This window comes from Eschscholzia californica, unplaced genomic scaffold (assembly GCF_041429995.1).
Source record: "Eschscholzia californica isolate CP2 unplaced genomic scaffold, dmEscCali1.0.p SCAF_6, whole genome shotgun sequence".
NCBI lineage: Eukaryota > Viridiplantae > Streptophyta > Magnoliopsida > Ranunculales > Papaveraceae > Eschscholzia > Eschscholzia californica.
This window is the reverse complement of record NW_028238483.1, coordinates 37573063-37584443: the sequence shown is the minus strand read 5'-3', so window position 1 is coordinate 37584443 and position 11381 is coordinate 37573063. Positions and strand designations below refer to the sequence as shown.

The 11381-nt window shown below is 35.4% G+C and overlaps 2 protein-coding genes and 1 non-coding gene across 3 annotated transcripts; 1 reads left to right on the top strand and 2 right to left on the bottom strand.

Moving 5' to 3' along the window:
• Positions 1-1214: 1214 nt before the first annotated feature.
• Positions 1215-5733, bottom strand: LOC147534433 (aspartate--tRNA ligase 2, cytoplasmic-like). The gene is made up of 10 exons (XM_086646376.1): positions 4978-5733; positions 4777-4887; positions 4505-4618; positions 3511-3801; positions 3325-3435; positions 3123-3176; positions 2686-2765; positions 2462-2577; positions 2035-2149; positions 1215-1598 (listed from the first exon to the last, which is right to left on the bottom strand). The coding sequence occupies exons 1-10, from the start codon at positions 5515-5517 to the stop codon at positions 1472-1474; spliced, it is 1659 nt and encodes a 552-aa protein (XP_086502502.1). The 5' UTR covers positions 5518-5733; the 3' UTR covers positions 1215-1471.
• A 2577-nt stretch (positions 5734-8310) lies between these two features.
• LOC147534432 (alpha/beta-Hydrolases superfamily protein) lies at positions 8311-9615 on the top strand. The gene has a single exon (XM_086645112.1). The coding sequence runs from the start codon at positions 8351-8353 to the stop codon at positions 9407-9409; it is 1059 nt and encodes a 352-aa protein (XP_086501238.1). The 5' UTR covers positions 8311-8350; the 3' UTR covers positions 9410-9615.
• Positions 9616-10147: 532 nt separating this feature from the next.
• TRNAE-CUC (transfer RNA glutamic acid (anticodon CUC)) lies at positions 10148-10220 on the bottom strand. The gene has a single exon. It is a non-coding gene; the product is annotated as a tRNA-Glu (tRNA).
• Positions 10221-11381: the final 1161 nt, after the last annotated feature.

The window sequence follows — 11381 nt, the reverse complement described above, 5'->3', positions numbered from 1 at the left end:
TTTAGCGTGGTGAGATGGTAGAGGTCCGAGTTTTGGACGTGAGAGACCTGGGTTCGAGCACATACACTTAGATTTTTCACTTTTTTTTTTGGTTCGGCCCCCCTTGACTACTACTCCTAGTTCCGTCCCTGAATTGATGTATAATTTATACTGTACTAGTGTAATTATTGTTTGGAAAAAAAAAACTATAGAACATGTCTATAGAGCCCCAATGAAATCTGATAAGATAATAGGAATCAAATTTTAGAATGGTGTTTGGTACACTGGAATGCATCATTAAATCAAATTTTAGAAATGGTTGCTACTATAAATCACATCACCTGCTATTCCTAGTTACCCAATTGTTTTCCACGTGCCAAACATGACTCTTAGTACATGTGGCACAGGAAACGTTTCGAGGAATAGCAATCACATAATAGGATTTCTAATAATAATAGATTTGTATTACCTTCTGTAAAAAAAGAAATGGTTTGATCAGGTATAATGATGTAGAGGAATTGACCGAGAAATACATGGATTAGATCGAAGCGGCCAAATACAAGGGTGACAAACTAAAACGGCCAAAATCGAAGCTACGGGTGTCGGAATTGGACGAAATTTTGAGAGATGGTGCGAAATAGCGTTCCGGTCATTCGTTGCAGCTTCGCCACAACGGACCCACTTTGAGGGGGCAAATTCCATCGTTTAGGACCTCAAAACAGACTTTTACTAGTTTTTTTTTTGGTAATTATTTTTAGTTTAGGATTACTAATATTCTAATATTTTATTTTTTTTGAGTTTCTATTGGAGTTTGACCAAGATTAAGAAACCCTAAGTCTATATAATGGAGGCTTAGAAGTTGTTTCGGTCATTCATTCAATCAACAAAATTCAGTATTTTAATATTCTTGTTATCAATTTCGGTTCAATAGTCTTTAGACGGAGTTCTAAGACTTTTATCAGTTTTTCCGCTGCGTCATATAAGATTGATCGCTGGACCGTATTGATCATCAATTAGGAGTGCAATTCTTCCTAACCACAGATAACAGATGTCCTTGTAGAGTTATATTTTTCTGAATTTCATTTCCCAATGGGGACTGAACTGAAGTAAAAAAACCATTTCTTTTTTAATTTAAAGCTACAGAGTTAATTTTTAACACACAGATAACATCTTCAAGCCATATTAAAACTTAATTTTCAGTAGAATCAAAATCTAACTCAAAAATGTAAACATGATTTCCAGAGAACCAAATCCTCCAAACTTCGCTCATAATAACATGGGACAAAAATGAAGTTTTGGTCGATACAACTTAAAAGTGGATCGTTCATAACAATGTATATATAAGTTCAGTAAAACACATAAAACCTAATGAACCAAAGCACAGCATTTGTTCATCAACAAATGTTTCTCAAGTTTACAAACTTTGAGAAGATTAAACAAAACCAGTAACATGCAATTGATATGTGCAGATATAAATTCGAATGTGGAAGTATCATGGAGTAATTCTGAGAGGGTCACGAGGGAAAAGCGAGGTTTTCCTAATGTTGTTTAGGGCACAGAAAAGCATCACCACACGCTCCAAACCAACTCCAAATCCACCGTGTGGGGGTGCACCGTACCTGTGTCATAATACACCAATCAAGCTATAGTAACGATCTTCTATACACAATCCCATTAACAACTGTTTTTCTCTTTTACGGGTTCTGATCTAGAATCTGACTCGAGATTTGAATTGGTTGAAGCTGTGGGCGACCACCAACTATCCCATGGGAGAGGGATGTATGTCAACCAACCGTAAATAAGATGATATTTATCGTTAACTATTTGGTATATGATTTTCTTATTTCATGCTCATGCAATGTGACATAATTTTCATTTTGCCTATACACGTCTCACTAAACCATACTAATGTAAGGTGGGGTCATTACTCATAAGAATGATAGTTGCTTTCTTCCACAGATTTAACCAGAATAGACGTGCAGTGATGAATATCATTTTGGAGGAAGACTAAGAAATTAAGAGAAGGGTAATCGATAAGAGATACAATGAAGATACCTAAATGCATCAATATACGTTGATATGGTCTTGACATCAATCCCACATGCCTCTGCCCTGGTAGCCAAGAATTCGGGTACATGTATACGCTGAGCTCCAGAAATAATCTCCTCACCTAAAAAAGAGGTAAATATTTGAAAAGAATAAGTGTCTGGGCAAGAGATATATAAGCATTGCGCCAAAGAATAACCATGTACTGAAGTTCTAAGAATCTGCACATGGGAGGTTTCATTATGGCTTTGTGAGAGCCCGATCCACTGAGTAAGTTGTCGAATGGATGGGGATCAAGGATTGGCCCCTGTCCAACCTGCCCTCAACTGCTTAGTTATGAGCACACAAACTCGAGCATGGTGTGAAAAGCACAAAAAGAATGCAACACTAAGAGGATTGTAGTGTGAACACCAAAAGTGACTTAATTTCAATTTACCTCGAATAAAAACATCAAACGAATTACTGTAAGCTGGGTTATCGTAACATGGCATTGTGTAGAATGGTCTGACAGCGAGTGGATATCGGTGAAGTATATAAAACTCAGTGCCGTATCTGTTCACAATCAAAATTTGAATTAGTCATGTTACCATACCAAAGTGAACATACAAAAGTCCGAACTCTGAAATACTGAAAAGGAGAAGTTCAAAAACATATACTCACTTCTCAAGAACGAGCTGGCCTAATTTTCTCTCAGATTCTGTGTTTAGATCTCCTAGAGGATCAACTTCTACCCCAGCTTCCTACAAAACAAGCAATAACATTTTTCGGAACAAAATGAATATAGAGGAGTTATATTTCATGATAAATTATTGAAAACGCATACTATCAGAGGGTTTAGGAGCATCTATAACAAATCTCTACAATTAAAATTCTTAAGTTTCTTCTTAGTAACAGTAAAGCATGCCAGCACCAACCGGAGGCCACGTCGACATGAAACCTCATTCGACAGAGCCATTAAACTTGAGCTTAACTATTCAAGTCTCCAGAATGAGTTCTGGAAACGCGTGACTAGCGCTATACTCTCCTTTGGTTCCTTATGGTACTATGCTAGTTAGTATAGTACATGTCAGCAGGATAAAAAGTTTATCTTTCTATACCTTGAGCATTTGGATACCTTCTTCGAAAGTAAGACGCAAAGTCCTCCTCAAATACTGCCATGTCCAACAATAATAATAATCAGGGTCATGAAAATTGAAAATGTACATATAATCAGTTAAGCATTGGCATTTGCTATTTAAGTACATAATTATGAGATACTCTAGAATGATATTTTTTTAATAGATAATCCAAATATTTCACCTTTAAGGGTTCAAAAGGATACTGCTTCCTGATAGCTTCAAGTTCCTTACTGCAGTTCTGATTCAAACTGTCAAAAATTGTAACAAATAAGCGATCCACGATGTCCATCACCTGCATAAACAAACTCAAAATTCAGCTTAATGTATATATGTTTTTTGTAAGCGTATCGGGAAGAAAAACCGGTACCTCGGAGTAATGCTCCTTAATCTCCATTTCTGCATCAAGACCAATAAATTCACAGAGATGCCTGTGCGTAAATGAGTCCTCTGCTCTGAAAACATGACCTATCTCAAAAACACGTCCAAAATCACCACAAATCGCCATTTGTTTGTGAAGCTGCGGTGATTGTGCAAGACATGCAGGGTGGCCTTTGTAGTCCAGCCTGAAAACGGCTGAACCGCCTTCACTTGAGCCTGCTATCAACTTTGGTGTGTGGATTCCAACAAACCCCTCAGACAGCAAGAACTGCCTAAATATCTGCACAAGTATCCAGTCGCATTCAGATAAATAGCTAAACATAACGCTGGATCTATGTACAAATTTTAAGTATTGTTTTACGAATTTTATCTCATTTTTTCAGGCTTTTCGACATCTATGTTTTCACAAATTTGGATTTTCCTTGACGGGGAACTATAAGGAACAGCTTAAACGGCACCAGAGAGGCCAAGCCTCAAAGCTGCAAAGAGAAAGCGCACAAGATAAATGCAGCACAAGAATTAAAGCGGTAGAGATTGATAAATACAAGTTAGTTGTTAGACATAAGCTCTCCCCACTTGTAGATAATGTGAGGAAAGATTATTTGTTTCAATATTATAAAGACTCGCCTGCCTCATGAATCAAACGCTCTGTTCTAACCTAATTTAAAACATACAGTTGACACTGCATATTGTAATTCCACTTAGAACCTATTTTTTATATCGAATTACTATTTATGAATTATGGATCAAAGAGAAAAGATTGCAGTATCGCACAGCATATTAAATTATTAACAATGAAAAATCAACAGCAATTTCTGCTACAACAGTAAGAACACCTTTGATATCATTATATGTCTATAATCTATATATTAGAACTTGATTCTGAATATAAAATGTTTGTACTTACTATACATATGAGTATTTCTCTTGTTCATACAGAATCCAAAAAATTTACTTCTATTATGAGGTAACACTGCACTTACATTTTCAACTTGACACTGTACGCGAAAGGTCGCTTGGTTCGCAGGTGTGCGAATGTCAAGAACCCTAAAGTTTAGACGTGTGTCCTGGTTAACACGAACAAGTTGTTCTCCCGCCTGCACCAAGAGAAACAGCATGATTATTCACATAACGAACAAGGCTATACAACTCATGGTTCATAAACCCTTGGTATCAATTCAATAAAACTCATTGAACATATTCAGATTGACAACAATAAGATTTCATTGAATTCCAAATGATCAATTAATTATACCTGAAGAGCATTCTCAATATCTGCTTCACTTCTAGCAGCATCTTCAATACTGATTGGTAAATTGGGAACTGCCCTACTAATACAATATATTTTTCTGACTTGAATTTCCACCTACAAAATTTAAAAATAATCACTTCAATTCTTGAAAACCCTAGAAAACCCCCATCAAGGCATCAACCCTAAAATGAAAATAAAGATTACCTGCTGTGAAGCGCCCTTGATCGGTTCCTGAGGAACTGATACAATTCCTTCAATATCAACATGAGACTCTCTACTCAAACTCATAGCAAACTTCACCATTTGTCTACTAACGAGATTCTCAGCCACAGTCAAAACACATTGAATAGTGAAACCTTTCTCTCTCAACACCAAAAATCCAATATTCTTTCCAACAGGACGAGTTGTTTGAGCTCGACCGCGGATCAGAACTTCTTTACCCTTAAATTCTTCATCTACTGATCCAATTTCAGTCCAAACTCTACCACTAACACATTTAGATTGCAATTCTAGTAGAGGAACATCACCGTAATTTGCAGATAAAGGATCGGATTCTGTAGAAGCAGATGCAGCAACAGTAGCGGCGGCAGCAGCGGCGGCTTCTTGTTGACGTTTCAATTTCTCTAATTTCATTGCTTCCTTCTTAGCTGCCTTTTTGCTCAGACTTTTTCCTTCTTCTTCATTCTTCTCTTCTGAAGTTGTTATTGAAAGCTTCTCGAGTTCTGATGATGATGACGACGACATTGAAGAAATTTCTGTCAATCGAAAATGAAGGTTTGTTTCTGATGATGGTGATATTGTAAAGAAAATGAAACAGCTTTAAAACCCTCGAATTGTTTTGGGCTTTTTCTTTGGTAAAACAATGGGTTATTTCCCGTTCGGTCACCTTGTTTATGACCTTTCCTGGCTGGCCACCTGATTTGAGATACCCAGCTATTTCCGTCAAAAGTCCGTTAACTCAAATTTTGACATCCCAAATTACCCTTCTCTTTTATATATTTTTCTTTGGGCGCCTCTATAGGCGCCTCCCGAATTGCTGTAGGGGCCTCCCTCTGTTGGCGCCTCCCTTGCCGTGCCAAAAGGCTCCTCCCACTCCAACAATGCTTCTTCTTCTTTCTTCTTTCATATTTTCTTTCTCTCTCTACTTCAAGAAATGGGAGATTCATCTAAAATGCTTACTGTTCTTGAAAGAAATATTAATCAAATTTGAGGTTAGTGGTTTGGTTAGATCAGAATAAGCAATTGATCCATCCTTTGTTATTAATTGGTGATATTTCAAATCCTAAAACCCTAGAACCAGCTATGGAAAAAATTGATGCTTTGATAATTTTTACAAGTGCTTCTTGGATTTGTTCACACACTAACAAAATCACGACCATGGAAGAACGATTACTGACTAGAGAGAAAGAGAGTTTTAGAGAGAGAGAGAGAATAAACTAAATTCTTCTTTCTAGTGATCTATCTAACAAGAAAGCTTAAAGAGACAAATCAATGAAATTAGTAGTATTAGATTGTTGTTGCTACCTTTACCAAGGAGAATTGGTACTCCACTAAAAATTTAATGACACAGACTTCCCCCATGAACGCCCAGTACTTCATGCCTTCAAGCTTCAAGATTCACGGAATGGCTAATCATTAGCTTCCGGACTGTTCCAGTCCGTGGGTCAAAGCAAAGGCTCGAACTAGCCCAGTCCGAGACAAATCGGACTGGGTAGTCCGAATGATCTCGGGCTGGGCCATTTCGAGAACATACTTTGGGCCTCGGACTAATCAGTCCGAGTGGGAGGCGCCTAAAGTGGTCGGACGGTCAACTCCTTTTGAGAGGCCCCAATAGCAATTTGGGGAGGCGCCTATAGAGGCACCCTTTTTCTTTCTCTTGTCATCTATCTTATTTCCTTTTAAACATTCTCACTCTTTGATCTTCATCACTTTCATTCCTAGTCTCCCAGAACAAAATTGAAAAAAAGTTTATTTAAATAACTTCTTTTATCTAGATTCTCCATCATCTTATAACAAAGAAGGAAAACAGATGATTTTAATTTTCTCCCCCATATTAAATCCCAAAATATTTTCTCGTATCTCTCGTCTTTAGGATTTAGCAAGTATTCAACTTGGATGACAAATCCTTTCACGGACTCATCCACGGTTGGATTTAAGGGACTCAAAACATTGAAAGTTCGATGAGGGATTTAAGCGATTAACCTATGATAATCCCACGAGGAATTAACGACAATACTGAGATAAAAGGATTTGATACCCACTGAATTTCAACAAGGATTTACATGGGGAATTCATCCCTTGAATTCCATGCGAGAAATTAAGGATTTGGTTTTCCCTCGCTAATTAATCAATATTCGTGCTTACGGCTAAAAACTTATGTTGCCTTCGACCCTGATAAAATTATAATTAAAAATATTGGTTATTGGTCTTAAATCTGAATCATTTGTTGTTAGATTGCACCTTGAGTTTTGAAGCCTTTCCCAGTTCAAGGCATGGGTTTGATTGTTATTAGTAACTAATAATTTTGTACACGCAACAGGTTCGTCTAATTTGTCTTAGATTTGAGATAAAAGGGTTGTTCTTCGTGATGAAGAGGTGTTGTGTTGTTGGGTGAAAATATTTATGAGTTAATAGGGTATAATAAGAGAGGATCCATGAGAGGAAAAAATGGATAAAGAGATAAAGGAGAGAAGATAGGGGTTAAAGATAGAGAGATGAAAGGATGGAAGAACACAAGACAAAAAAAATACTTTGCTATTAAAATTTTTGAAAATATTATTTGAATAGAACGTTTGATGAAAATAATAGGGATTCAGACGGTGGCGAGAAAACACATAGTTAGAAAGGGGGGCATATTCAAAAAATCATATTTTAATGTAAGAGTCAATAGAAATCGATCATAAACTAAGAGACCGTATAATAGAAAATAACTTTAAAAAGTTGTTTAAGTTTCTTTAATGGGAAGACGAATAGGCAACTATCCAAACTAATGACTGAGTTCAACAAAAAAAAAAACCAAACTAATGACTGAGTTGGTATTGTGGATAAAACGTCACGAATAAGGATTCTTTCTTGAGCCTCAATTCTCTCTTTGATCTATCTCAACCACTCCATTGCCAATATTCTATGTCCTCTTTTTTTAGGTTTATCTGTGTATGTGGTGTCCTCCTCCCCGCATAAAAGCAAGGGTTATTACTTTTTTTTTTGTTGAACTAGCAAGGGTTATTACTTAACCCAAGTAGTAGCTATATTGGAAATTTATTTTTATAATATCTTGAGATTTATCTTTGTTTTTTTATTTTTATGTTTTTATTTTTTTTTTTAGCAACAAAAGTTAGACTAATTCTTTTGGGATAGAAATAGTCAATCAAATCCTACATTAAAGTCCATATCCAAAAATGTTGGTTATTTCTAGCATAGAGGGAACGTTCTTAAACCATCCAATTGTATGAATGGCCATTGAATTCTCCAAATCACACAACTTCCAAAAGATAAAAACAAATAAAACCTAAGAGCAGAGCTGAAAATATCAACTATCTATCACAATCAATTTTTGTGTCAAACACATTATTAGAAAATGCAGGCATTCAGAACAGATGATGAATTGAAAGAAAAACCAACAATATCGAGTTACGAACAAGACCCGAAAGAAAAAAACAATGATGGATCCATGAAAGCATCATCCACGTGTCCTTATGATATTATGAAAATCGCCTCCAACCCGGATGGCACGTTAACTCGACTAAGTTGTCTCCCTATTGTCCCACCTACAGGCGATAATCCAATTCACGGTGAGTCTGTTGTCACCAAAGACATAACTTTAAATAAAGATAAGAAAACCTGGGTTAGGATTTACAGACCCACAAAGTTACCTTCAAATGATACAGATGTGGCTAGATTACCTATCATACTTTTCTTTCATTCTGGGTCAATGGTCATGTTTAGCGTGGATACTGTCTTAGATAACGAGCCATGTGCACGTTTTGCTAGTGAATTACTCACGATCGTTGTGTCAGTTGAATATCGTCTTGCACCCGAAAATAAACTTCCAGCAGCATACGAAGACGGCGAAGAAGCCATCACTTGGATCAAGAAACAAGCAGATGAAGCAAATGGTGAACAATGGCTAAAAGATTATGCAGATTTTTCTAGGGTTTATATTATGGGTTCTAGCACTGGTGCTACAATTGCTTATTACACTGCATTACGTGCACTAAATTTGGATACAGAACCGGTTAAGCTATCCGGATTAATTCTAAACCAACCCTTTTTCACTGGAACCAAAGAAACCCAGTCAGAAACAAATTTGATAAATGATTCAGTACTTCCAAGTTCAGTAATTGATTTAACAGTAGAGTTAGCATTACCCGTTGGATCAGATCGTGATCATGAGTATTTTAATCCAATGGTGAATGGAGCTGATTATATGAATGTGAAAAAATTACCTAGGTGTTTGGTTAGAGGGTTCGAAGGGGACCCATTATTAGATCGTCAGATGGAATTTGTGAGAATGTTGATTACAAATGGAGTTCAAGTAACTGCTCATTTTAGTGATTATGGTTTTCATTTGGTTGATTATATTGATCCTAAGAGACATTTGGCTATGTTGGGATATATGAAAGATTTCATCATTTGATATTCTTTACCAAAATTTCTCCATGGATTTCTACTATCCTCAAATTGTGTGTATCTACTTGAAGCAAAAATTACTTAAAATTTGTAATTTATTGTCTACTTTGTGGTTCGATTTGTTTTTTATTTGTTTGTACATAGTATTTCGATTAGTCTATAATCCACAAATCTTTATAAATATCAAGATCTTACTTACCTTTTAATGAGTTTTACCAATCTACCATATAGATAATCTCTAATTAGCTAGCTAATTTAAGTGTGACAAAGTTATGATCTGATGTTATTGTGTGAGAAACGTTTTTATCTTACAAATATTTGTTTAGTATCAGGACACATCTTCTTTCAACAAAAATAAATAAATCAGGACGCATATTATTTATGGCTAAGCTGTGTTATTTACCATGTATGACAAAAACATAACAAAATTTTCGTCTTTTTTTTTTGTTAAAGAAACAAAATTTTCACTTGAACACGTAAACATAACAAAATATAATGTAAATATTTGTTATCTTGTAGCCCACTAATTTTTTTTTTTTGTTGAACATGTAGCCCACTAATTGAAAAAACACAATTGGAAAAGAAGCTTCTTTTCACAAAATTACAAGAAGAAAAAAAAAATTCTTGTATTAGATGGTTAATTACTTAATTCCTTTTTATTGTTGAAGAATTTCTTACTTGTTGAGGTAATAATAATAAAAATATCAATGAGTTATTTTTTTTTTTGTTGAACTACAAAAAAGTTTTCCGTTGCCGGGACTTGAACCCGGGTCTCTCGGGTGAGAGCCAAGTATCCTGACCAACTAGACTACAACGGATTTGTGATAAAAAAATTGTATATATGACACTAAACCTATTTCACTATAATCCTTTTGTCAATAAGCTATGGGCGGGACTTGGGAGAAAAGGAAGACACCAGGCCACCAACTCTCTGTGTACAGCTAGGCCTCACGCTTCCAACTACTACCTCTAGTTCAAACTTCAAAGGGTATTTTTTTTTTTTTTTTTTGTTGAAAACTTCAAAGGGTATTTGATTTTGAAAAATATTACTCCTTGGATCCAAAAATGGGGCCGAACATACACCAAATGTTGATGTGGACAATTTCTATAATGACCATACGGAAAGAAGTATGACCCATTTGATGAGAGTCGTCCACATCACCATTCATTATGGGGCTGGTCCTATTATTAGAGACAAATAACCCATAACATTTTCAAATGATTTCTTTCCTTCCCAAAATATATCCAGACCTTTATCTCACACCAAAAATGTCCTTGCTAGGGACGCCCAAAATCCATTGAGCTAGGGGGCTACAAGGATGTTTGTTTTGGGTTATACTGGAAAACCAAAGTACAAAAAGTGTGTTGAGAAGTCGAAGAATTTTCTAGTTTATTCTAGTTTCTTTTTCTTTGTTGCTGATTGTAAGTAGATATTTTCTTAAATAATTCACAAATTTACAATACTGTTAATTTTTAGGGTCCATAGATTTTAGGCCCAAAATTAAATTTAAAAAGATTTACGGTCCAATTTTCTCAGTATTTTTTTTACTCCTTTTTTCTTTTGGACCCTATTACCCACATATAGAAGAAACATTGTTGATACATAATGTATTATGTATAACACATATAAAAAATGAAATGAAATATGAAACTTTAACAATAAATTATGCGTTATTTATGAAATAAAACAAGAATTAATAAACAGAAAAACGTTGTAACATTGACATCTAGACATACCTTAACTATACTAAATGTGTTTTGTTGTATCAAAATATACATAATTTATACTAAATAACGTGTGTATTACGAAACGAATAGTAAGCTTGAATTCAATCGAAAAAAATCTAAATAAAATAGGCCAGCGCTTTGGGGAAAGCTAAAAAGTTTCCGGGGTGTGAAGACTTGGTCAAAAATTGGTCAATTTTGTTTGACAATTTTATTTAGGGGGAAAGCAAAATACTTCTCCACCTCACCTCGAT